Genomic DNA, 22412 nt, shown 5'->3' with positions numbered 1-22412 from the left:
TCATAACAAGGCATAAGCAACCCAATTCCGCGACTCCATAGCTCAGTTGGTTAGAGCGTAGCACTGTTAATGCTGAGGTCGGCGGTTCGAGCCCGCCTGGGGTCGCTTTACGTTTTTGGCGGTTTTAGTTTTTTCATCTTGTTTTGCACGTTGGCAAGTGTATTTTATGGGTTCCTTTTTTGGCACTCTCTGTGTGTGGTAAAAGCCATGCTTGAAATATGGCGGGTAAAATCAGACTCCAAGTGTCGAAAAGATCCGGAACAGGAACACTGTGTGACTCTCACATCTTCATCCATACATTCATACTTTGCTCACAACTGTATCTGTGATGAGTGTCTGTTCAACAGAGACGGGGATCGACGCAACGAGACATCTACCAAGCACGCTCTGCCTGGTATCGAGGGGCAAGCATCTGTAGTACGAATCCGATCAAATTTCGCATAGAGAAAGGATAGATCCGAGTTTTTGAATGTGTGTGCAGATACAAATTGTACATTGCCAAAAAATCGGTGCACTATCGGCGGAGAAGTGGCAGACGACTGGAGTGGGAAAGAGCGATGAAGCGAAAGACGCTTGGTATGTAATTAGATCTTGGTCTCGCGCAAGCCGTCCTTCCAGAAGACGAGGTAGGGGGTAACGCCGTCCTCGCGGTAGTTGAGGAGAGCGACCATACCCTCGGGGTCCATGGACTCGCCGGTGAAGAACTCCCAGTCGTTGAACGAGCCGACGATCTTCTTGGCAAAGGCGGCAGCGCCCTTCTCGAATGCCGGTACACGGTCGGGGTTCGACTCGGCAAGCTTGGCCTTGACCGACTTCATGTAGCCCTTAAGGTAGGCCAGGTAAGACTTCTTGTCGAACTGGGTCGACTGAAGACGGAACGAGTGCACAATGTTGATCACCTGCTCGGCACCGTTCTCGAGAGCCTCAGCGGCTTCCTCGGCGGAAGGGTTGGCGCCAATGTCGACATCGCCATCCGAAACGACAATCTTGGCAGCATCGACCTCGTAAACGACATCTTCGACGAGCTTCATCTCGTATCCGTCGGAGCACATCTCATCGTTGGAGATAATGTCGGTGAAGAGCTAACGAAGACAGAGAGAATCGTGGAAAAGACGAGCATTTCGGTCAGTTTAAGAACACACTAGAAAAAGATGAGGAAACGCTCAGCACTAGTTGAGACTCGATCGTGGCAAAGACTCGGGTCATCTTCGTTTGGCACATGTCGACATTCGCTGTAAAATGCTTGCTTCCGTGATCTGCGTGCATCCCTTCAATGCGCAATTTGAAGGAGGCAGCAAGGATCGATGGTGCGACTGCGAAGCAAGCTTTTGACGCGTTGGAGACGAGCTTTGCGGACTAGTTGGATCGATGATGCATGGTAATTGGCCGTGTGTCCTTCCCACGGTATTGCGCGAGGCGGAAGCAATTGACCTTGTCACCTTCCAAACTCGAGCCCATCGGACCAGTAAGGCAGGCGGTGCTGCAAGTACAGCACCAGCAGGTGGACGCTCTTGTTATCTTGGGTGCTATCGTGGGGCCGAGTGAATATCGAAAGTGCGAAGGTGCGAGTTGACCTGCGAGTCGTGTCCCGCCACGGGCGAGCCAAACGATGTTCCTGCGCGATGTAGCGATCAACTCGGAAGAGGCTCGATTTCCAAGCAGAGCGTCTGTGACTCTTGGCGTTGATCCAATCTTCGTACGGACGTGTGAAGATGATCGACATCTCGAAGCGTATGGGTTTCCAGGTTAATGCTGATGGTGAACGAGCGATAGGATATCTTACCTTCATGATTGCTAATGTGTTCGTGGGGAGATGATACCGATGTAGGGTGATGGAGAAGAAGATCGAGTGTAGCAAAGCCGGATCGAGAACAAGCAGCTGTGGTTGCCTGCCCAACAGCCACCGACACTCTGCACTCAGTGACTCTTTCAGAGAGAAAAACGAATCTGGAAGCAACCCTGAATTCGAACCCTACAGCAGCACAAAGGCACGTCTGCAGACGGTTGCTGGAAGAAAAGACAAAAAAAGAGAGGCAAAATTTTGGAAGAACGGACCACCACGAAAAAGCCAAACCGCACATGCACACACATGCCCCGCCAGCTCCCTGAGATTCACGATTTGTAATTGGGGCATATTCACGACTTCAACTTCGACTTGCGTTGAATACAAATTTCACCACACACCAGCAGTCACGAGTCAAGGTCTCTCAACTCACGACTGTGTTCTGTCTTCTCTTTCACTGCTCGTTTGCCACACTCACGACTGGCTGATGGCGGTTAGCTCCGCACGTGTTCGCACCGTGAGCCGTGTCGCGTGCATCGAGTCTTGACTTTTGTTATGGCGGGCTAACATTTGAAGATTCGTGGCACGAAGCACGAAGCACGAAGCACGAAGCACGAACATCGTAAATCGTGAATCGTGTGAATCGTGAATCTTCCTCGGACTGCAAATAAGCATGTCATCGACATACGTGATGATCAGGATCTTTGGCGGACCCGTCCCTTTAGGTACACGCGTGATGAACAGGACAAGCCGTGGAAACCGGGTTCACGGAGGTACGAGTCTAGTTCCAAACTCCATCACCGGGCTGATTGTTTTAGCACATAGATACTCTTGAGCAGCTTGCAAACTTCTTCTTCTGCGACATCGTGATTGACACCCTCTGGTGAATTCAAGTAGACGTCATAGTCCAGGTCTGCTTTCAGGTATGCCTGTGCTACGACGATCAAGTCCACCATCCCGTCTTTTTGCGCTTCCACGCCGAGGATGGTGCGAATAGCATCCTGCGGTACGACTGGCGCAAAGATCTCATCGTGGTCCACGCCTGACCGTTGTGAAAACTCTCTTGCGCACAGTCAAGCTTTGAAGCTTGTGTGAGGCTTTTTCGGATCAGTCTTAAGTTCAAGTACGAGCCTATCCTCGCTGTTTCCGCTGCTGTTGAGCGATCAGACTCATAGTCACTCTTGGGTCGAGCAAGGTTCACGCTTGATGCTATCATCACAAAGTCAAGCTAGTCACATCAGTCATTCCCTACATGTTGTTCATCGTAGTGGTGAGTGCAAATCTTTTCACTGAGAGCAAAAGCAGACACTAACTTAGTTGTCTGTGACTAATCAGAAACCGCGTTCCACATCTTGCACCACGTTTCGGTCAGTCACGAGTCAGCCGTTGTCCGTTGTCCATGTGGTCCACGGTCACGTGTCGAGTCGATGGTCTATCATGCCGCTTCACCTTGTTCGGCCATCACGCCACAACGTCTACATGAACGTTTCACTTCTTTGCGTCTCACATCGGCGCTCGACAGATCAGCTAGATGCTCATTCGGTAATACAAAACAGCGGGGATCCAGAGTTGAGATTCATTATTCGTGATTAGCGATGACCGTGACCGTTACGAAGCTCACAAAGTACAACAAAGAATGGCCGAAGTAGGTCGCTATGGAGCGCAAAGTAAAAGACCAAGATGATAAAAACACAACGCGCAACGATCAAGCATCTCTCCTCTAGGTTGTGCCAACGTCAGTAAGACCGAGCACCAGCTGGATGCTGAGTTTGCATAGGACGTGCCGACGACCCTCCATGAGAGGCACAAAGGCGCCACAGCCAAGCAGGCTGCCATAGCCCGATTCGGCCAGGTAAGCGTTGGGACCGCCTCGAATCGCTGTTTCTCGTGCTTGGGCTGCAAAGAACGGTTGGCTGACGGCGGTCTGTGCGATACCGTGCACTGCGTCCAGGATGGCGCCGTTGGAACAGTTGACGAAGACGTCCTTCATGCTCGGCGCCAGGCTGTCGTACAGAATGCTGACGATGGCCGGTACCTCGCGCGCCGCTTCGTTAAGAAAGCCATAGAGCAACAGCTTTTCCGCGTCTGACTCGGCGTGTTGCAACAACGACGTGACGAGCGTCACCAAGAGCAGAGCGATGCGGTTGTTGAGAACGTCCAAATACTCTTGCAGACCCTTGTACCCGGCTCGGCGTGTCTCGACCGCAGTTTCGCAAATGCTTGCCTCCACACCCGCCAACGCCAGCAGCTGTCCGAACTCTTCCGCTCGAGTCGCAGTGGGCAGAAGACCAACAAAGAAGCCCAATTGCTGCTCCGAGATGCGTCCGCCCTTGGATCGCCGTTCGCCGTGCCCATCCTCACCGCAATGGTGAAGCATCGCTTGCATGAGCTTGGTTGTCACCTCCTTGGTGGAAGGATGACGCAGTCCCTTGACCAGCAGAGCTGCCATACCAAACGAAAAGTTGATGTCAAAGTCAACGCCAGTCTCGTCATCCAACTTGCACGCCAGATCACGGAACTCAAAACGAGCGTCCAGCAGGTACGCAATGAGCTCGCTGCCATGGCTTGCCGGGATGTTACGCTCCCAGATAGTGTCGACCGTGGCGTGCATCAGCTCAGCGCCAGCTTTGAACAGCGGAACGTGACCGCATTGCACCATGGCGATGCCGAGCCAGAACATCTGTGGCAGATAGCGCGACCGTGTAGGCAGCATCTTGACCACCTTGCTCAGACACGTCACAATGCTGATCATGGGCATGTCCGAGTTGCTGCTTGCCCACTCGGCAATTGAACCGCGCAAGGAAACCAAGATCTGATACAGCAGGTCGTCATCGATCTCGCCTTGCGCCAAGCAGCCTAGAAGCACAAAGGCGCGCGACTGAATGATCGGATTGTACTGGAATGCCGTGCTTGTCACCAAGCTAGCTAAGCGCGCTCGCCAGCTGTTGGCTGCATCCGTATTTGGAGCAGCTACATCGGCAACCTCATACATCATCGTAGCAAGGCGCTCGATAGATGCATTGTCTGGTGTATCGCGCACAACGTCCTGCGACGCTGCAAACGCTGCATTAGCACCGCTTCGTTGCGACGCCAGAGGCAAGCCAAACAACTTGAGCGATTCGGGTTCGGCGAGCCGTTCCAGCAACACACGAAGCTTGGTCACCGCCTCGGCGCTGCGCGGCATTGCCTCCTCTGGCTTCCTGGCTTCGCGTGGATCCTCAGTGCAGAGCGAATGCACCAGGTTGATGGCGCTGCCGTAGATCGAGCGCCGTGTCGCGTCCACGCCATTGCCAGCAAGCAGCAAGATGACGTGCAGTAGCTCGGGCAAGTACAGCAGCGTCTCGACACGGTTGGTGAACGAAAGAACCATGTTCATCCGAACCAGCGTTGCGATTTCCTTCCACGAAGCGTTGAGATGAAGGTGCGAAACAACCGGATTCTGCGCGGTCTTGGCTACGACCTTTCGAAGCCTAGATAGCAGCTTACCACGCAGATTGATCGACGCAAACGAGACCATGGTGTCCAGCACTGCCTCGAACCGCTCCGTATGCAGGCCCGAGTCCATCGCCGCTTCCGTGAACACGTCCAAAAATGTCGGAATGAGGTCATCCAGACGGCTGAGCTGTGACCACACGCAGCGCTGCATGATGGCGTACATGTCGGGCTGCTTGGTGGTGATGCTGATAAGCTGGTTGAGGATTTCCTTGATTCGTCGATGATATTCGCCTTGCTGCTCGCGCGAGGTATGCACAAACATGACCAGGTTAGACAGCCAGGGAGACAGGTAGTGTAAACACACCGTCTTTTGGCTGGGTGCCGCACGCTCGAAACCGTCGAAAAAAGAGAGAAGGAACTCGAGCGTGACGCCCGGCGCCGCTACCGCAAAGTCCTTGCTCAGGTCAGTGACAAACGCCATGGTGTTCGCTGGGAGCGCCAGGCCGCGGGAGCTCAGCAGTCGCTTCTTGGCACTGCTCGCACCAAAGTTGAATGAGGTCGAGAGCGCACATAGCAGATTGTAGGCGCCGAGCCTCAGAGCCGAGTCGTTGCTCGTGATGTTGAGCATTGCCATGTTGAGCAACGTGCCTGGCACATCATTGGGCCGCAGAACACGGTCGACGGCATTGCTGGCTCGGAATTTCGACACGCGTGCTTTGGCCTGTCGAAGCGCCTGGACCACCTCGGAGCGCTCGCGACTATTGAACACAAAAGTCATCGAGCCGTTTCGGCAGGACAAGAAGAACGTGTTGTCGTCCCCGCGGATCGAGATAGAACGTACATCGTCGATATCCGAAAGGTGGAAGATGTCGTTGAGTTGGACGTTGACGTTTGGCAACCAGTCTTGCTGCTTGAGGCTCTGGATCTGCAGGTACTCGCTGCCAATGACAAAGGCGACTGGCGTCAAGGTGCGATAGTACCACACCATAGTAATCTGATCAAATCGCACCTCGACGGGCGAGCTGAGAATCGACATGGTCACCTTGTCCAATGCGAGATTACGCGGCTCGATCCACGTCTCGATGCTAGAGAGCGTTGAGCAGTGCACGACATTCTGCAGCGAGGTCAGGCGATCCGCGATCTCATGTTTCAGCGACGAGTCGCTGTACGTCGATGTACTCCAAAATTGCAGCTCCACCCGTGCAGTGGTATTCGGGTTGACAAAGAAGACGTTGACGACGTTGGCAAGAATCGATGCAGGGACAAGCGAGCTGAAGTAGAGTAGCCACTGACTAGGTGTCACATTCGAAGGCTGGCAGGCAGTTGTGTCGATGGCAACGTCAAACTGGCGATAAGCGAACGTCTCGAGGGTTTGTAGAACGTAAAGGATGAGGCCCTCAAAGTCGATCGTGTCCGCCTTTTGATTATGCATTGTGTAGTAAAGCACTGGTCGACCACCACGAGATGCCGGTCCCTCGTAGAAAATGTAGCGGTAGCTCTCTTCGTCAATGTTGCGGCCCGCGTGTCGACGAATAAAGTCTTGGAAGTTGCTGGCGCTAAATGATGGTTCAGGTAGATCATCAGCATTGGGCTCTCCTGCAGCGGCCAAGGCATCGCAGAGGTCATTATAGACGGGCTTAGCCTCGTCGCTGCGTCGCTGCTGCGACTGGCCGTCGTAATCAGACACGTTATCACCAGTCGATGCCGACTCGGAAGCGCGGTCTTCCAGATTCTTCCCGAGCTTATCGACGTGCTCAAAGAGGAACTTATGCAACATCCGCTGATCACGCTCATCGATACCATACACGTTAGGATGGATGCCAAAACCGAGCGGCTGGTCGGCAGCGTAGATGCGGTCCGGGTCGGTGCGGGCATCCGAGACTTGGTCCAGGAAGGCGGTCACCTTCCAGACATTGCTCTTGAGGAAGTCGTTGAGACCCGTCATGAATGGCTCTTTGTGGCTCGAGAAGAGGTTGTTGCTAGCGAGCGTGATGAGGATCTTGCTGATCAACACAAGTCCCCGACGGAGGTCGCGGCTCGGACCAGTGAGGTTGATGTCGATCATGTGCGGCGACACGACAGCGGGGCTGATGAAGCGCAAAAACATGAGACCGCCGACTCCCTGGTAGCGCGACGCGGGAAAGCGCGCATCGAGCACATTGCGAATGTGACGGCAGAGTTCGCGTAATACCGCCGGTACGCGATGCGCCGAAGAGCAGATGGCGTCGATGAAGGCCTGTGCAATTTCTTCCAGGGCGGTTTGATTCTTGAGCGCACTTCCGCCAGGTTCTACGCGCGAAGGATCCATCTCCACCGAAAAGCCTGCCGGCTTGCGGGCAAAGTCGGTGATGAGCGGTGCCATGATGGAGCGAAGGTAATCGTAGCCGTGCGTACGTGCAAACGTGGACAGAAGCGTGGTGCAGAAAGAGTTGCTGCGGAAGACCATCTCTTCGGTCGCCGTCCGCTGAATCTCTTCTTCGACAGCTGCTTTGAGGAAGCGGATGAGCCCGCCTTTGGCATCGAACACGCTGAGCAGTAACACACTCATCGGCTCGACTTCGCGACCTGGGCACACCTGACATATAGCGAGTGCCAGTTGCAAGTTGTTCTGGCAAACCAGATCCAACAGGCGGGTCGACTTGCGGGCGCCGCTCATTCGTTCGAGCTCGTCGAAGGCAGTGCCCTGGTTGAGCACGTTGGTCATGATCTGCATGAACGCGGTGCGGATGCGCGGATCCTCGTGGTAGGCCAGAGGCAGCGAGCTGTGTAGTCCGCTATCAATGTTGGATGCCAGCAGATTCGAAAGCGCTAAGATGGCTGATTCTCGGAGAGGGACCAAGTCACGACTAGAGCCGACCTTAGTGCCTTTGGCGCCGGAAAGAGACTTTGCATCGGTGAGAGCCCGGCTACGCGTCGCCCACGCTGTCTCAAAGTGGCGGGTGCGGTTGAGAATCTTGATAAAGTAGCCAAAGTACATGGCAAAGTGACGCGTTTTGGCACCCTCTACCTTGTCGTCGAGGAGGAGGGCATCGTCGGCAAGCAAGAGCGGAAGCTTGTCAAGCAGTATAGAGATACATTTGAGGCATGCGACGTCGAGCTCGCGATGTAGTCGGTCCAGGGAGTCAAGAGAGCTGGAGTGTACGCCATCTTCGGAACTGTCCGAAGTCCAGGTGGTCAGCGCCTGGAAGAGACGGTTACGGACGCGCAACTCATTGGAGAAGCAGAAAGCCTCTTTCTTGCGCATCAGAAGTTCGCACATCTGGCACATGGCCGTCTTGATGCGCAACGCCTGCTCGTCGCGGACCAGAGAGTTGGCGTACTCGACAAAAAGCACCATAAGCGAGCCAATGTCGACCTTGGTCGTCGAGGCAGGAGCCTTGGCCTCATCGAGGCGGTTGAGTATCATAGTAGCAACGCCAATGCTCTGCTCAACAAAGACGGTGTACATCTCGCTCGTCTTGGGATAGCCAGTCTCCTTGTCGAAAAAGTCGCTCAGCACGGCGTGAATCTGACGGAACAGGATGCCGATGAGGCGTGGACCCAGATCAACACCTAGCGTCTCCTTGGCCTTCTCTCGGACCCACAGCGAGTCCGAGACGAGCAAATCCACCATTTCTTGGATGAACTGCTCTATCAATGCCGCAGGGTGCTCGTCGAGGCTCGAGAATCGCGGTAAGATTTTGACCACAGTAGGTTCGATCTGCGAACTGACAGTGTCAGATGCCGAAAAGCAAGCGCCTCCAAATGCACACAGGAAGCCTGCGTAATTGTGCCACTGTGCTGCCTTGTCCTGTGCCGTCGAGCTGTCTTCCGCGATGGGTCGAGCCACGAGTTGGGTCAAGCCGGCCCAACGCGAGTATGCCTCCTTCCACGCAAGCCAGCTGGCTGCCGAAGGAGATTCAATGTCACGGAGCAGCGCACGAATCCGCTTCTGCTGTGCAATACGGCCTGTGTGCCGAAAGCTGGGATCGGCCAATTCCGTATACAGTCGAATCCATTCCTCGGACAGCGGGTCGCAGTAGTCACTGATTGCGGTGCTGAGAAGAGCATGCTCGCGTGCACACTGCATGGACAGGGAGCAAACTTCGGTATCGCTGGAGCACATCATGAGGAGCGTCACAAGCTGCACCCATAGGTACTCGAGTTTCCGCTCGTTCTCCGGTGGATAGAGTGAAGCTTGGATCGTGCTCTGCCAATCCTTATCTTGATTGATGAAAAAGCCGCGCCGTTGTTGCGAGCGACGTAGGAGATCCAGAAAGTGGCGTTGCATCTCGGAAGATTCGGATGACATGAGCTGCTCGGAGATCAGCGTGAAGAACAAGGGCATGCACGAAAGGGCGACACAACGCTGTTGGTCGCTGAAGTCGGCAAATTTGGGGTCCAACAAACCCGAGTGATAGACACGAGCAAGGAGAGCAGCAGAGCTCTTGCGATAAGTGGCAAACTCGGGAGGCGTGCAGAAGATTGCACAGATTGACACTGCAAAGCCCAGCATGCTGTCGATGGGCACAGCATTGCGGAATACAATTTCGCGATCAACGGAGATGGCGCCGCCCGAGAGTGATGAGAGCGCACTGGGATGCTTGAGGTCCAGCCCGTGCGACAAGGCAGCAACATCAAGCGTCCAAAGCTGTGCGATAGATTGAAGCAGATCCAATCGACCGAGCTCTTCGACGCTCGTAGCCGCGGCTGCAGATGAGACCGAAAGAGAGGCGACGCGGAAATTGCTCGACGAAGCCGAACGTGATGCTGCGCGTTTGCGAGCCAACTCTCTGTCGTCGAAGCGCGGTAAACGATAGGCAGTCTCGCGAAAAATAGCGCGAAGCAGACGTGAAATGTGTGGAAACAAGAGGCTCACGTCGGGAGCCCAAGGAAGGCGGTGGCGCTCGCTAGCAAGCAGCACACACGCCTTGACTAGTGCAATCTTGAAGTGAATAGGGCTGGATTCGGCCATACAGACAGGCACAAGCTCGCGGATGGTTCGTTGCGGGTCGAGACGGAAGAGGGCAGCAATCAGGTCAATCATGAACGTCAGTTCGATCGGTCGATTGCCGCTGGCGAGAGGCCGTTTGGGATCGAAGAGTCGTTCCTTGAGCTCGGCCTCAAGATCATGCACGATAAGGCGTAGGCCGTTCTCTGTCCGAGGCACTGACGCGGCAGCTTTGAAGAGGTCGACGCAGCAAAGTGTAGCGACGTCGATGAGGGCAGTGTTGCGCGGAAGCTTGCGCAGACCATCGATGAAGGACAGCTTCTTCGCAAGGCTGCCACTGGCTTTGCGGTTCTCGCCGACGGCGGCCCTGCCTACCAGGTCTGGGCAAAGAATGAGCAGAGACGTGAGCAAGGGCCAGAAGGCGATCTTACGCTTAGTGGTATCGGCGAGCGCATACACCTGGTCGAACACAACGTCCGGGCTTCCTTCGAAGCGACGATTGGTGGTGGCCAAATTGGCAAATTCATGGGGATGGTATTGGATCCACGACCAAATGCCACGACGAAGCGTCAAAGCAATCGTGTACTGAGCGCTACGCTTGAGCTGAGGAAACGAGGTTCCGATCTCTTGCAGCATGCTTGCGAGGCGCGTACGTTGGAAATTGGAGCATTCGAGTAGCCGGAGCTCTGCAGTACTAGGTGCCTCCTCGATAGTCGAGCTTAGGTAGTAGAGTCGGTTACGAAGGCGCGCGCTCACGACCACCCAGTTGCTCGAGCTGAGGAAGAAGACGACCTGGCTAGCAAGGCGGTAGATGCGAGTCTGGAGGTGGTTGGAAACGTCGGAGCCCTCGACGTCTTGGCTGAAGGCGGTCATGGTCCAGGAAGACGAATTGAACTTGGCCAAAGGGTTGACATCCGTTTTGTTGAGCTTGTTGGTCTTAGCTGCAGAAGCGGAAGTAGCCATTTGGGCAGCTGCGGCAGCGGCAGAAGCACTGGCCAAGTCTGCGTGATCAATGCTTGGCGGCATGTCGAACGGCGAACGTGTGGGAGGGAAGCAGGGATACAGGATGTGCAGACTGGTGGATATAGCTAGGCAGAGAGAGCTTGGCATGAAGGCTTCGGGGAACTTGTCGCCGAGACCTGTGGATGAGGCGTCTTCGCGAGCATCAGGGTCGTCGCGCTCACGCGTCAACCTTGAGCTCGTGTGAGCGGTGAAACTCTTGGTAGCGGAGAAGCTAGATGAGGCGTCGCGAAGGCTGAGGTCGCGAAGTGATCGTTCTGAAGGTGCATTGCGGCCAGACATGCTGTGTGCTGCGGCAGATTCGTTCTTGGAGAAGATACGAGACTCGATGCCTTCGTGGGTCGAAGCAAAGTTGGCGTCATCTCTAGCCACATTCTGCTTGATGAGCAAGGTCATGACGCTAAGCACATGCTTGGCTTGTGTATCATCCATGGCTGGCGGGTCGGGCCAACCGAAAGCGGTGTTTTCGGCGGTCTGAGCGGATACGTCGTCATTTGTGCCATTGGTGTTTGTGTTGACGGGAGACGGATCGAGCCCTGGACGGGAACTGCTGGTAAGGCCAGCGGCGAGGCGCCAATGATGGTTAAGACACGAGAGCAATACCTTGAGAACGTAGAGCTGAGAGTGGAGCATGCCGATGCCTGCTTGCTGTTCCAGGCGCTGCTGAGACGACTGCTTGACCAACACCTCAATGGCGCCTAGCAGCTCTTTGACGACCACGCCGAGTTGAAAACGGCTGAGGTTGATGAGGTTGATGACACACGAGCGAACCAGGTCTTCCTCTTCCACCACTTGGAGGCGCCAGCCCGAGTTGCATGGCAGCTTATTGACCAATCTCTGCACGATACTGGCGATGAGGACTTGGCTGGAAGCATTTGGAGAAACTGTTATCGACGTGTGAGCTGACTGCGATGCAGATTCGGGAGCATCGGCGAGGAAATTTGGGCTGTTGTGCACCACGGTGGTGCTCGAGAAGCTGGGAGTGAGACCACTATCGTTGGATTCGTGACGGGGGTTGTTGGAGCTGCTGATAGAGGCGGTATGATGATGGTGATGTTGAGTCTGTTGCTGTTGCCACTGTTGGTACTGAAGGTAGGAATGCTGGGAGTACTGCTGACTTTGTTGTGAGGCGGGAGCTTGACGAGCAGATTGGTACTGTTGATATAGAGAGGCAGAAGAATGAGATGCAGGCGAGGAGTGAGGCTCAGCGTTGATAAGGCCAAGGCCATGACGACGAGCATCTGGCGTTTGCATCAAAGGCGCAGTGGTTGCTGTTGCAGAGGATGGACGTTCAGCGTGAGACGCTGTTGAGGCCGGAGCCTCCATGCTTGCCTGAGTGCTTGCGGAAGCACTGCCACTGCCACTGCCAGCGGCCACGGAGTTTGGTAGAGTGGTATAAGGGCCCATGATGCACGTGAGGTATGCTATCTCGATCGATCACAGCGCCTGCCCTGACCTGTTGTAGTACGAGCAACAAAGCAAAGCGGCGTGCATTGAGAAACGAGGCAGAAAGTAGATAGAGTCGGTCGTGATGACGGCGTCAGCGTAGCATCGCACGCCGAGAGTGTTGTACGTCGTTGATGAATGCTGCTGATGATCGAGACAACGCAGCGTCTCTTGGACGCTGCCAGAAAGGCAGATGCGTGGGACGATCAAAGTAGAGGACGACAAAGTTGGTCTAGGTGCAACGGCGGGCCAAGGGCAGCAACCGGCTAGGCAGCACCTCTTGCCGTTGAGAGGGAAAGCCAAGGAGCGAGGAAGGCGACGAGAAGCCAAAGACTGGCGACGCTTGCGAGTTTGAAAGCAGCCACTCAGCGAGAAGGAAAGGGCGGACAATAGCGACGGAGAGTAAGAAGATGTACACGACGGAAAAAAGCCTCGTGCCGAACTCGGACCATCACGGTACGATCTGTGGATAAGTCACAGTCACGAGTCGAACAAGCTCGAACAGCAAGCAGCGCCAGCCAGCGTCGGCAACCGCATCTTTCGAGGCGCGTGCGTGTGCGCCTAAATTCAACTTGACTTAAGTTGACTACCACAGTTGACTTACTTTTGACTGTACTTGCGTGTTGGCCAATTCACGATTCACGATTCAGTCACGAGTGATTCTGTGGTTATTCTGTGATTCACGATTCGTGATTCGTGCTTTACGTCTTCAGAATTACGAATCCTGTTCAAAGCATGAAGGCCTTACACGAGACATTCACGATTCGCGATTCTGTGATTCACGATCCATGATTACGATTTGCACTTGCACATCCGCTGCAACACGGCAGCCACACCAACACACACACGACAGGCGCTCCGAGCTCGGCTCGCTTTTCTGGGCTCTTCGCGACACGGACCCTGACGCTGGATCTCCAAAAGTAAGAAGACATTCAAATCAATTCAACCAATCGTGAATCATATTGAAATACACGCCAGCTGCCAGCTAAGTTATCAACAACACCTTGATATTTCAAACCACTAATCGTGAATTGATCTTCGTACCATAATCACGAATTGTGCTGAAACGGACGACGATCCAAGGATACACGATTCGTGATTCGTGATGGATGCTTCGATTTGTTTGTTCGCATCAACTCACTTATTTCACAATTGCTAAAACAAGATTCGTGATTATGCCATCATGGGACGCTTCGGGCGCCGCAAATCGATGTCCATGCAAAGGCATCAATGACGGCTCCTACGCCCTGCGCCCTGCATCCTCAGTTACAGCCAGGCCAAGTAAGCCCAAACAAGCAGCTCGAGCTCGAAATCTCGAAACGCCACAATGCAGCACGCTTCTTCTGGCCCCTCAATTGGCCAGAGCGATCCTTCACGGACGTTACATATGCTAGAAGACGTGATGATAGCGACAAGAGCACTTGTGCAGAGCCTATGATAAGACGATGATGCTGAAGCTGTGACTTTCAAGTAATCGACAATGCGTTCAATAGCCTCGAAGTTCGTGACCATGTCGACGTACCAGCCGAACTGCTAGAATGCCTGCGACCAGAGCGCAGCAGCCGCCCAGTCTGAAAATGAAACCCAAAGCGTCGCTGCTCTTCCCCGATTCTGTCGAGTTGCCTACACCTACATCGCCCTCTTGGTCCTTCTGTTTGGGGCTTGGCTCCATGATGGCGAAGATCAGCGCGGATGCCGCCGTGACGAGGAATTGCGGCACTACGATGGCGACATTATGCAGGCCCAGAACGGTACCCGCGTGCGATAGTGTGCTGTTGGCACCTTTGTCGGAATCTCTCCCTCTTTCCACATCGTCTGCCTCCGCATTTGCATCGCGAGCGTGCGCTTCCTCGTACAAGCTCGATGCTCCAAACGACAAGGCGCGTGGAAGCTGATCTTCGTCATCCGAGTCGGTGTCATCACAAACACGCGATTGAGGCTGTGAACGCTGATCCAAGGATGCGTCGTACAACGACATTCTGGCCATCGACCCGCGCCGCCATTCGTCATCATGGGTACGGTCGCCAAGCAGCGCCATGGCTACTTCGTCCCCTTCACGATCCGCGTTGGCTGCCGCATTCGACGGCAAAGTGCGGCCCCCTACAACAAGATGCGCCGAGTCAGGATTCGTCTGCACATGCTGCGTGTGAATCAGAATGCCCAGCAGGGCAATCGGAATCCAGTTGGCGATCGCAAAGCAGAAGCCCACCGACGTGACGACCCATGTGGCCAGAAAGACACTTTTGGTGAGACCGGCAAAGTAGGTTCCCATCATGGAGATGAAAAACACAAAGTTGGCGAAAGGCCACCAGAATGACAGCTTGGGGCATCGCTCGCGCACTTTTCCAAGCTTGCGCAACATGCTAGAGTTTGCAAACCAGACCGGGCGAGCAGAAGACTCGTGCACAGGGTTTGGCACCGCAAGTGGTAACACTATTGAAGTGAGCAGCGACAGGACTGCATGCCAGAAGAACGCGCGACTGCCAGCGCGAGTCGCTTGCTCGAATAGTTCATGATCGCTTTGCTTTCCGCCATTGAGCCGCACGTCGGCTTTGTAGATCTCCCCAACCCATACGGTGCTGTAAAATAGGATCGGGAACCAGCCGATCTGCGCAAAGAATTGCACCTTGAAGATCTCGATGATGGGTGGCGGAAGCCCTCTTGCTTGGATATAGAGGTCGTGCATGATCGCTGTGAGTCCAAAGCCTTTGGCCTTTCTCGAGCCATAAGAGCGAGTCTGTGCGAGGACCTGTTCTTCCACGCAAAGAACCACAACTGCATGCGTGGCTATGAGGATGACACTGACAAGCACCGAGATGATCTGGATCTGCGTTGTACCAAGAAAACCAGGCGCGAGCTTGGGCAAGTCGAGGTTGCCGATGAGAAAGCTCAACACCGAGCCAACACCCGTCAGACGAGCGGCCCACGCGTTAGCTTCAGCCTGATGCTCTGTTTCTGCTATATCAACCATCAGAGCGCGGTCGAGCGCCGTGACGGCATTCACGGAAAAGTCGACCAGATATACGGACACGACGCCGATAAAGATGGCGAGGTTTTGGTGTGTATTGCCACCTGGGACAGCAAAGCAAGCTGCAACTTCGCTTGCGAAACCCAGAAAGAGAATGCTGATAGCACAGATGATGGTGGCAGTCGCGAGAAAAGGTCGACGTCGTCCATACTTTGATGTGCTGTTGTCGGCCAGGCTGCCGATCAGAGGTTGAACGATCAGTCCTGAGAGCGGACCCGCCACAAACACCGCTGCCATCGCTGATTTTGACAGACCCAGGTCGAGCAAGTAAGGAGGTGCAAATGCCATGTCAATCGACCATACGGTTTGTGCTCCGAGCAACCCGAGCGTCAGCAGGGGCAGTTGCAGCGGCTGAGGTGCGCGGATGCGCGCCTCACCAACCAGCTGGTGCTCCTTACTTCCCATGGCTGATATCGATGCAGTCGAGACTCCAACCATGGTGACCAACGTTTGCCGATGTTCTGCTACGTTGTGTGGGTTTAGCTTCCTCCTATGCGAATGGATTAATTTGGAGGGGAGGATCGCGTGGTACTGGGACAAGGCGTAGATCGCGGGACCGCGAGCCAAGGCCGACTGCTGCTTTACTCCATTTTATGCTCCTGCCGAGTGCTCGAGAAAGCTGCGTAGGATCCCCTTGAAGAAGATGGCTGGCGGGGCGGCTGGTGAAAACGCTGGCTGTGGATCTTAGGCAGGTGTGGATGATAGACTAAAACGAAGTAGGTCGTGGATTGCCTCGGAGCCTTTTTCATTATTGTAAATCCACTTGTTGGTCTGAGCTGTGAGTTTGAACCCTTCGTGCTTGCACTCGCGGACACAGACCAACGCTTCAAGCTTGGTGCTGACTTGTTCTTGAGCCATGCACGCCCGTGGCCCGTGGCCTATGACCACAGACCACAGACCACGACCAAGCACGAAGCACGAAGCGTAAAGGACTCGTGACTTGATTCATTGATGTTAGGGCGACTGAAAAATTGCCTGCTATACTCACGTTTTTCCACTCACGACGCGGCTTGCGGAAGAAAGCAGGTGGAGCTTCGCATCAACCGTGAACCTCTTCGCCATCATCTCATAGACACCATAACCCCTTACCAGTCTTCAGCGAGCCAGCACTATCGCTGCTATCTGCGACCGACCCGCGATATCACGGGTTGAAACATCTGAACACCAGCTTTAGGCTTCCAGATCCATCCAGGTGGCCAATCGCTACTTCCAAAACATCGACAACTTCGTTTTGCCCTTCCTTCTGCCCATCCACCTTCTCCAGCAAGCGCAAACAACGATCAAGGCGCATTGCACGGCGTCATACCTTTCGGAAGGCAGGTAGATTGCTTCATACCTCATACCACAATGTCGAGCGTAAGTATCTTTATGCTCAGCTAATGGCTCAGCATCAGTTAGTCGTTCACCTGCTTGTGTCCTCATTTCTTATCACCCGCGGCCGTCCAATCGAGACAATGCTGACATGCTTCATCTGCCCTCATCTCTTTGACCGATTACGATTCTCAGTTTCAGCCAGTCAACCCAAAACCCTTCCTACAACTGCAAACGGGAAAGCCAGTGCTGGTACGCTTAAAATGGGGCATGGAATATAAAGGTTTCCTCGTAAGCACAGACAGCTACATGAACTTGCAGTTGGCTAACACGGAGGAGTTTCAAGATGGCAAGTCAAATGGCATGCTCGGCGAGGTGTTCATTCGTTGCAACAACGTGTTATATTTGAGAGAGCTGCCGGACGAGTCGGCATAGGGGTGCTACCTTACGGCCAAAGCTCCACACATGACAAATGACAAACCCCATCTCAAAAGGCCTACGGCAATTTGTAGCCAGTGGCGGATCAGACTAGGTCTCCGAACCCAAACGCTTTGATTGCTTCTGGTGCCGTTGCCAGAACGCGTGTTTTCTTGTATTAATAGTGTCTGTCAACCAGTTCTTGCAATTCGTGGTTGCTTACAACGAAGAACTATAAAGTGTTGACATGGGGATGTGACAGCCTTGTGAGCGTTTGGTTTTCCAACATGACAGACACAGCATCATGCGTCAAACCAGGCGGAGAAGGTCGATTTATTCACTAGAGGCAAGGGCATTAAAGCGCATTATGTTTTACATGTGGGCATGGGGATCCTCAGGTGGTTGTTCAGGAGCAATGGTGATCGCGTCGTCGATACGCAACAGACTGGTCGCAGCTTCAAGGGCCGACTTGAGACTTCTGACTTTGCTCACCGTTGGCTCCAAGACGCCTGCTTTAAGGTTGTCCCTGACCTGACCATTGAGCAGATCGAGACCATAGAATCGAAGCGATTTCTTAGGGTCACCAGCGCTGGCGTTCTGCGCCGCGTTATGATAGGCACGCAATTTGGCCACCAGATCGGTGCTATCCTTGGCCGCATTGACAGCCAACGTCTTGGGGATCACCAAAAGTGCTTGGGCGAATTCGGCAATAGCAAGCTGCTCTCTGCTTCCGAGTGTGGTGGCAAAGTTTTCCAGGTAGATGCTGAGCGCGGATTCGACTGCTCCTCCACCTGGAACGACAGATCCGCTTTCAAGGGTGCGCTTGACGACGCACAAGCTATCGTGAAGAGCACGCTCCATCTCGTCCAGCAGGTAATCGTTGGCACCACGCAGAATGATCGAGCTCGAGCTGACAGTCTTGGTACCGCGAACGAGGATGAGCTCGTCATCGCTGATACGCTCCTGAGCCACCTCATCGGCTGATCCGAGGCTGCTGGCTTCAAATGTCTCTTCGCCTTCTAAGTTGCTCAGGCTGCTCACGAGCTGTCCACCAGTCGCTTTGGCGATCCTGCGTAGGTCTTCCTTGCGGCATCGTCGTACGGCCATTGCTCCTGCTTCGACAAATTCCTTGAGACAAAGGTCATCGATTCCCTTGGTGGTGAGAATGACGTTGGCGCCTGAGGCGAGGATCTTACGAACCCGCTCGAGCACAATTTCGCTCTCTCGGGCACGAATTTTTTCGAGCTGTTCCGGATCGTCGATGGTGATATGGACGCCGAGGTGCATGCGCTGTTTGACGAGGTTGATGTCGAGTAAAGCAATCTTGGCGTTGCGAATGCGCGTCTTCATGGCTTGTGAGGCAACAGTGCAGTTGAGCGCGTATCCGTTGACAAAGAGCGACTCGCGGGCCGACTTGCCGTGCGCCTTGAGAACGTTGACCGCCTTGACAGGGTACTTTGTTTCACCACGTGGGTTGACCGTCTTGACGGCAAGCATAGCGTCAACAGCGAGTTGCGCGAAAAAGTCGTCATCAGCACCGATGATCTTGCTCGACATGCTCGTCTTGGCTACGTTGATGAGGGAGTCCTTGCCGAGTGTTTCAACCTTGGTGGAAAGCTGATCCTGGAGGTATTTGCAGGCCTCACGACACGCGAGACGGTAGCCGGTGATGATGGTGGTGGGGTGAATTTTGTTCTTAACCAGCTCATTGGCTCTGCGCAAAAGCTCGGCGGCAATGATGACGACAGAAGTGGTGCCGTCGCCGACCTCCTTGTCCTGTTGCTGTGCCAATTCTACCAGAATGCGTCCCGCTGGCTGGTCGACCTCGAGCAGCGAAAGGATGGTAGCGCCGTCGTTGGAGATGGTGACATCTCCGATGTCATCGACGAGCATCTTGTCGAGTCCTACGGGACCGAGGGAAGATTTGACAATGTTGGCGATCGACTGAGCAGCTAGGACGTTCTGGTTGCGGATCTCAGCGCCAGAGAGACGCTCGCCGCCTATGAAAAGACCTGTGCTGCGTGGATCCTTTTGGAAGAGCTGCGCCATGATTGCGATGCTTTCTGTGAGGGAACGTGCGGGTGGAAGTGTGGTTGTCTTGGTACAGAAGACAGTCGAATTGTCTTGTCACACAATCAAGTGTTTTGTTTGCACGGGAACGTGATCGTTCGTGTAAGCGCCTTGAAGGGTAGAATGCGGTCTCAGGCACGTGTGGTCCAGTAATAGCGCTGACGATAAGCGGTGTCGAGAGGAAGGAAGCCAGAGGATCACAACGTCGTCAAAGGGTGCGCAAAGCAAAGCAAAGTAAAGCACAGTGCGCGGTCCAAAAAGTGTTGATCAGAAGAAATCAGCTAAGTTAAGTGCCACCGCCTCTGCAGAAGACTGAGCGCGCAGCTCTGTCTCAGTCGCGCGGAAAGAGGTGTGCAGTGTTTCTTCCTCGAGCTTCCTTGCATCTCGAGGTTGCTTTGCGGTCTAACAATGACAGAGTATTTTGCTTATATTGGAAGCCTGTGTGCGGCGTAGCGATGCAACACGCGTAACGAATCACGAATCACGAATCACGAATCACGAATCACGAATCACGAATCACGAATCACGAATCACGAATCACAAATGTCCGCGATGAGAGTTCTGACCATCACAACTGGTCTCAGGGTTACTGTACCGATCTGTACACAGGGCGGAACAGAACACACCGACTGTTGACCATTGGTACCATCAGATACTGGACTCAGGATGTCGACCTCGGTCGCTTGCGAGGAGATGCGGCACTATGAATGGGGTTGCGTAAAACAAGGCACGAGAGGGAGTGAGAGTCGTGAGTTTGTGGTGGCGTACATGAATCACGATTTAGTTACAAGAACGTGGAAGCGAAACACGGAACACGAATCACGAGATCACGAAGCGGAAGCGTGAATCGTGAATAGTGAATCGTGAATCGTGAATGGGCGCAGAGGAGGTTTTTTTCCGCATGTCATCTTATGCGGATTCATTTGTGACATTGGCGATCGCTTTACCCTTCTAGAAGATAAGCCATCCGAGTCGAATGTCCCGTTTGTGCAAGGCCTCTGCGGCACAACCTAGATGTCCAAATACGAGCCCTGGGCCGCTCCTTGCGGCCTTGCGGGTACGTAATCAGGACGACGGGCTTTCAGTGCTCCCAATCGTGAAGTATGGGTCTCGTCGGATGATCGGGAACGTGCCAGCCAGCCGCTTTGTACGAAGCCAGCGAACGGGTCCTGCAGGCGCTCATGGCTCGTGGCTGTTTGTATTCGCTGCCGAGCCGTTATCGCCCTCTATGGCATCTGATGACAGCGGTAACAGCACCAAGTAAAATTCACCCTGCCTTCTCGCGATTCGTGTGATGTACCATCGTGAGTTTCGTGTAGTTACCATGTTCATGATCTGTTCGTTGTTCACGGTTTGTTAGTTATAATATTAACTGAATACCGCTAGCTCGTTCTGGGAACCATATACAGTAACTATTCACAATTTTTATATTATAATATAATGAAAAGTTCGGAAGGTGGATTAGTTACGATTTCTAGTCTCGAAATTGTACAAGCTCTCTTCCAGGATTCTTGGACCAGATCAGCTTCCTCCCTCTGAAATGTTTGGACCAAGATATCTCACTGAGATGCACAGATCGACGAACTTTAAAAAGATCTGTGGCAGGCGACTGGTTCGCTTTGGCATCGAGAGCGGAAGCCTATGGTTTAATGATGGATAATTACTTATCGCACTTTCGTAGCTACAGGGTTGGCTCTGTGAGGGTGTGCGAGCGGGTTAGGTCGAGCGAGCAGCGTCAAGCGTAATCCGGCTGTGTCACCCTACTCTACTCATTAATAGAAGGCGGCACGTTTCGATTCAACAATTGTATTGTAATCACCAATCGTGAATCAGTATTAATAAATCACGAACCACGAATCCTCTTGGGATCTGCATCATTCACGATTTTGAATACACGATTCACGATTATGAATACAATAACTAGTATGAATGAATCAAACTTTAGGTGCAACGCGACGAGCACAGCACGACAGGTGCAAGTCTGAGTGATGCAAATCCAGCCTCAGCCTCTTCCGTCACTTGAAATTTGCGCTTGGGCGTCGTTTGAATTCAACCCTCCATAATCAATACTAAATCATGAAACCGGTTTGTTCGCACAGGCGTCACGTCAGTTCGGAGGGAGGCTGGCCGCGCGCCTAGCTTGCTGCCAAATTCATGATTGCTTGCTCGCTCGCTTTCACTCCCAATTGTGAATAATTTGAAAGGAATACACGTCCGCGGCTGCCCCACCATACTGCACATGCTGCTTTTCTTGTCTTGTTAGTTCTCATTTCAAGGTTGACATCAAGGCTTGAATCTCCGCATTGTGATCTGGTGTCCAAGAGAAAGAACCCAAGGCCAATTTAGGCGGCCAAGTCGTCAGTAGTTAGTCGTCAGTACGACGCAAACTCGATTCGCAGACTGGCAGCGAAAAGCTCAAACCTTGTCTGATAGCAGCCAACGCAACCCGCACACAGACAGTTTGGCTGCACCAGAAGGCAGTCAGCGTCACAAGTCGTAGCACCACTTGGCAGTGCCTTCATCTCACCCGAATTTCGTCCTTGTCCGATTCCACCTTCTCGATCTAGTTAAGTTCATTCACGATTGCAAGCTTGCAATCTTCACACCCGACTTGCTGATTTGCAACTTCAGCTTCTCCTTGACTCATCGTCGCTCTTTCCATCTTCTTTCCCTTGTTCACCATCGCGCCCTTTCGTTTCCCCCTCTCCCTCCACCTGTGCTTCTCTGTAGCACGCCCGTCAGTCTCTCACCTGTCCTTGCACTCGTCCACGGCTTCCCACCCTTCTGCCACCGGTGGTCTATTCACGACGGCCAACCTGCGCGCCTACTCGTCATAGTTGCACGATCTTGCGCTCCTTTGGCTCTTTGATGACTCCTCCCTACTCCGACACCATCGTCCCATCATAGCCACGTTCTTGTTCCATCGCCGTTGCCATCGCGTCGAGAGCAGAAAATCGAATTACGACCCGCGA

At 53.7% G+C, this 22412-nt stretch overlaps 5 protein-coding genes and 1 non-coding gene across 6 annotated transcripts; 2 read left to right on the top strand and 4 right to left on the bottom strand.

The window, feature by feature from the left end:
• The first annotated feature begins 31 nt into the window (after positions 1-31).
• Positions 32-105, top strand: UMAG_16020. Its single transcript has one exon. It is a non-coding gene; the product is annotated as a tRNA-Asn (tRNA).
• A 479-nt stretch (positions 106-584) lies between these two features.
• UMAG_12131 (putative translationally-controlled tumor protein) lies at positions 585-1789 on the bottom strand (the record flags this gene model as incomplete). The annotated part of the gene is made up of 2 exons (XM_011389196.1): positions 585-1082; positions 1784-1789. The coding sequence occupies 2 exons, from the start codon at positions 1787-1789 to the stop codon at positions 585-587; spliced, it is 504 nt and encodes a 167-aa protein (XP_011387498.1).
• A 1714-nt stretch (positions 1790-3503) lies between these two features.
• On the bottom strand, positions 3504-12575 carry UMAG_01282 (uncharacterized protein; the record flags this gene model as incomplete). Its single annotated transcript, XM_011388899.1, has 1 exon — positions 3504-12575. One exon carries the CDS (start codon positions 12573-12575, stop codon positions 3504-3506), a length of 9072 nt encoding a protein of 3023 aa, XP_011387201.1.
• Positions 12576-14100: 1525 nt separating this feature from the next.
• UMAG_01281 (uncharacterized protein) lies at positions 14101-16080 on the bottom strand (the record flags this gene model as incomplete). The annotated part of the gene is made up of 1 exon (XM_011388898.1): positions 14101-16080. The coding sequence occupies one exon, from the start codon at positions 16078-16080 to the stop codon at positions 14101-14103; it is 1980 nt and encodes a 659-aa protein (XP_011387200.1).
• Positions 16081-16989: 909 nt separating this feature from the next.
• UMAG_12130 (putative Small nuclear ribonucleoprotein F) lies at positions 16990-17388 on the top strand (the record flags this gene model as incomplete). The annotated part of the gene is made up of 2 exons (XM_011389195.1): positions 16990-16998; positions 17149-17388. 2 exons carry the CDS (start codon positions 16990-16992, stop codon positions 17386-17388), a joined length of 249 nt encoding a protein of 82 aa, XP_011387497.1.
• A 354-nt stretch (positions 17389-17742) lies between these two features.
• Positions 17743-19419, bottom strand: UMAG_01279 (putative chaperonin-containing T-complex alpha subunit TCP1; the record flags this gene model as incomplete). Its single annotated transcript, XM_011388897.1, has 1 exon — positions 17743-19419. One exon carries the CDS (start codon positions 19417-19419, stop codon positions 17743-17745), a length of 1677 nt encoding a protein of 558 aa, XP_011387199.1.
• Positions 19420-22412: the final 2993 nt, after the last annotated feature.

The sequence above is a fragment of the Mycosarcoma maydis genome, chromosome 2 (assembly GCF_000328475.2).
Source record: "Mycosarcoma maydis chromosome 2, whole genome shotgun sequence".
Lineage (NCBI taxonomy): Eukaryota > Fungi > Basidiomycota > Ustilaginomycetes > Ustilaginales > Mycosarcoma > Mycosarcoma maydis.
The sequence above is the reverse complement of the archived record's forward strand: the minus strand, read 5'-3'. Positions and strand labels throughout refer to the sequence as shown.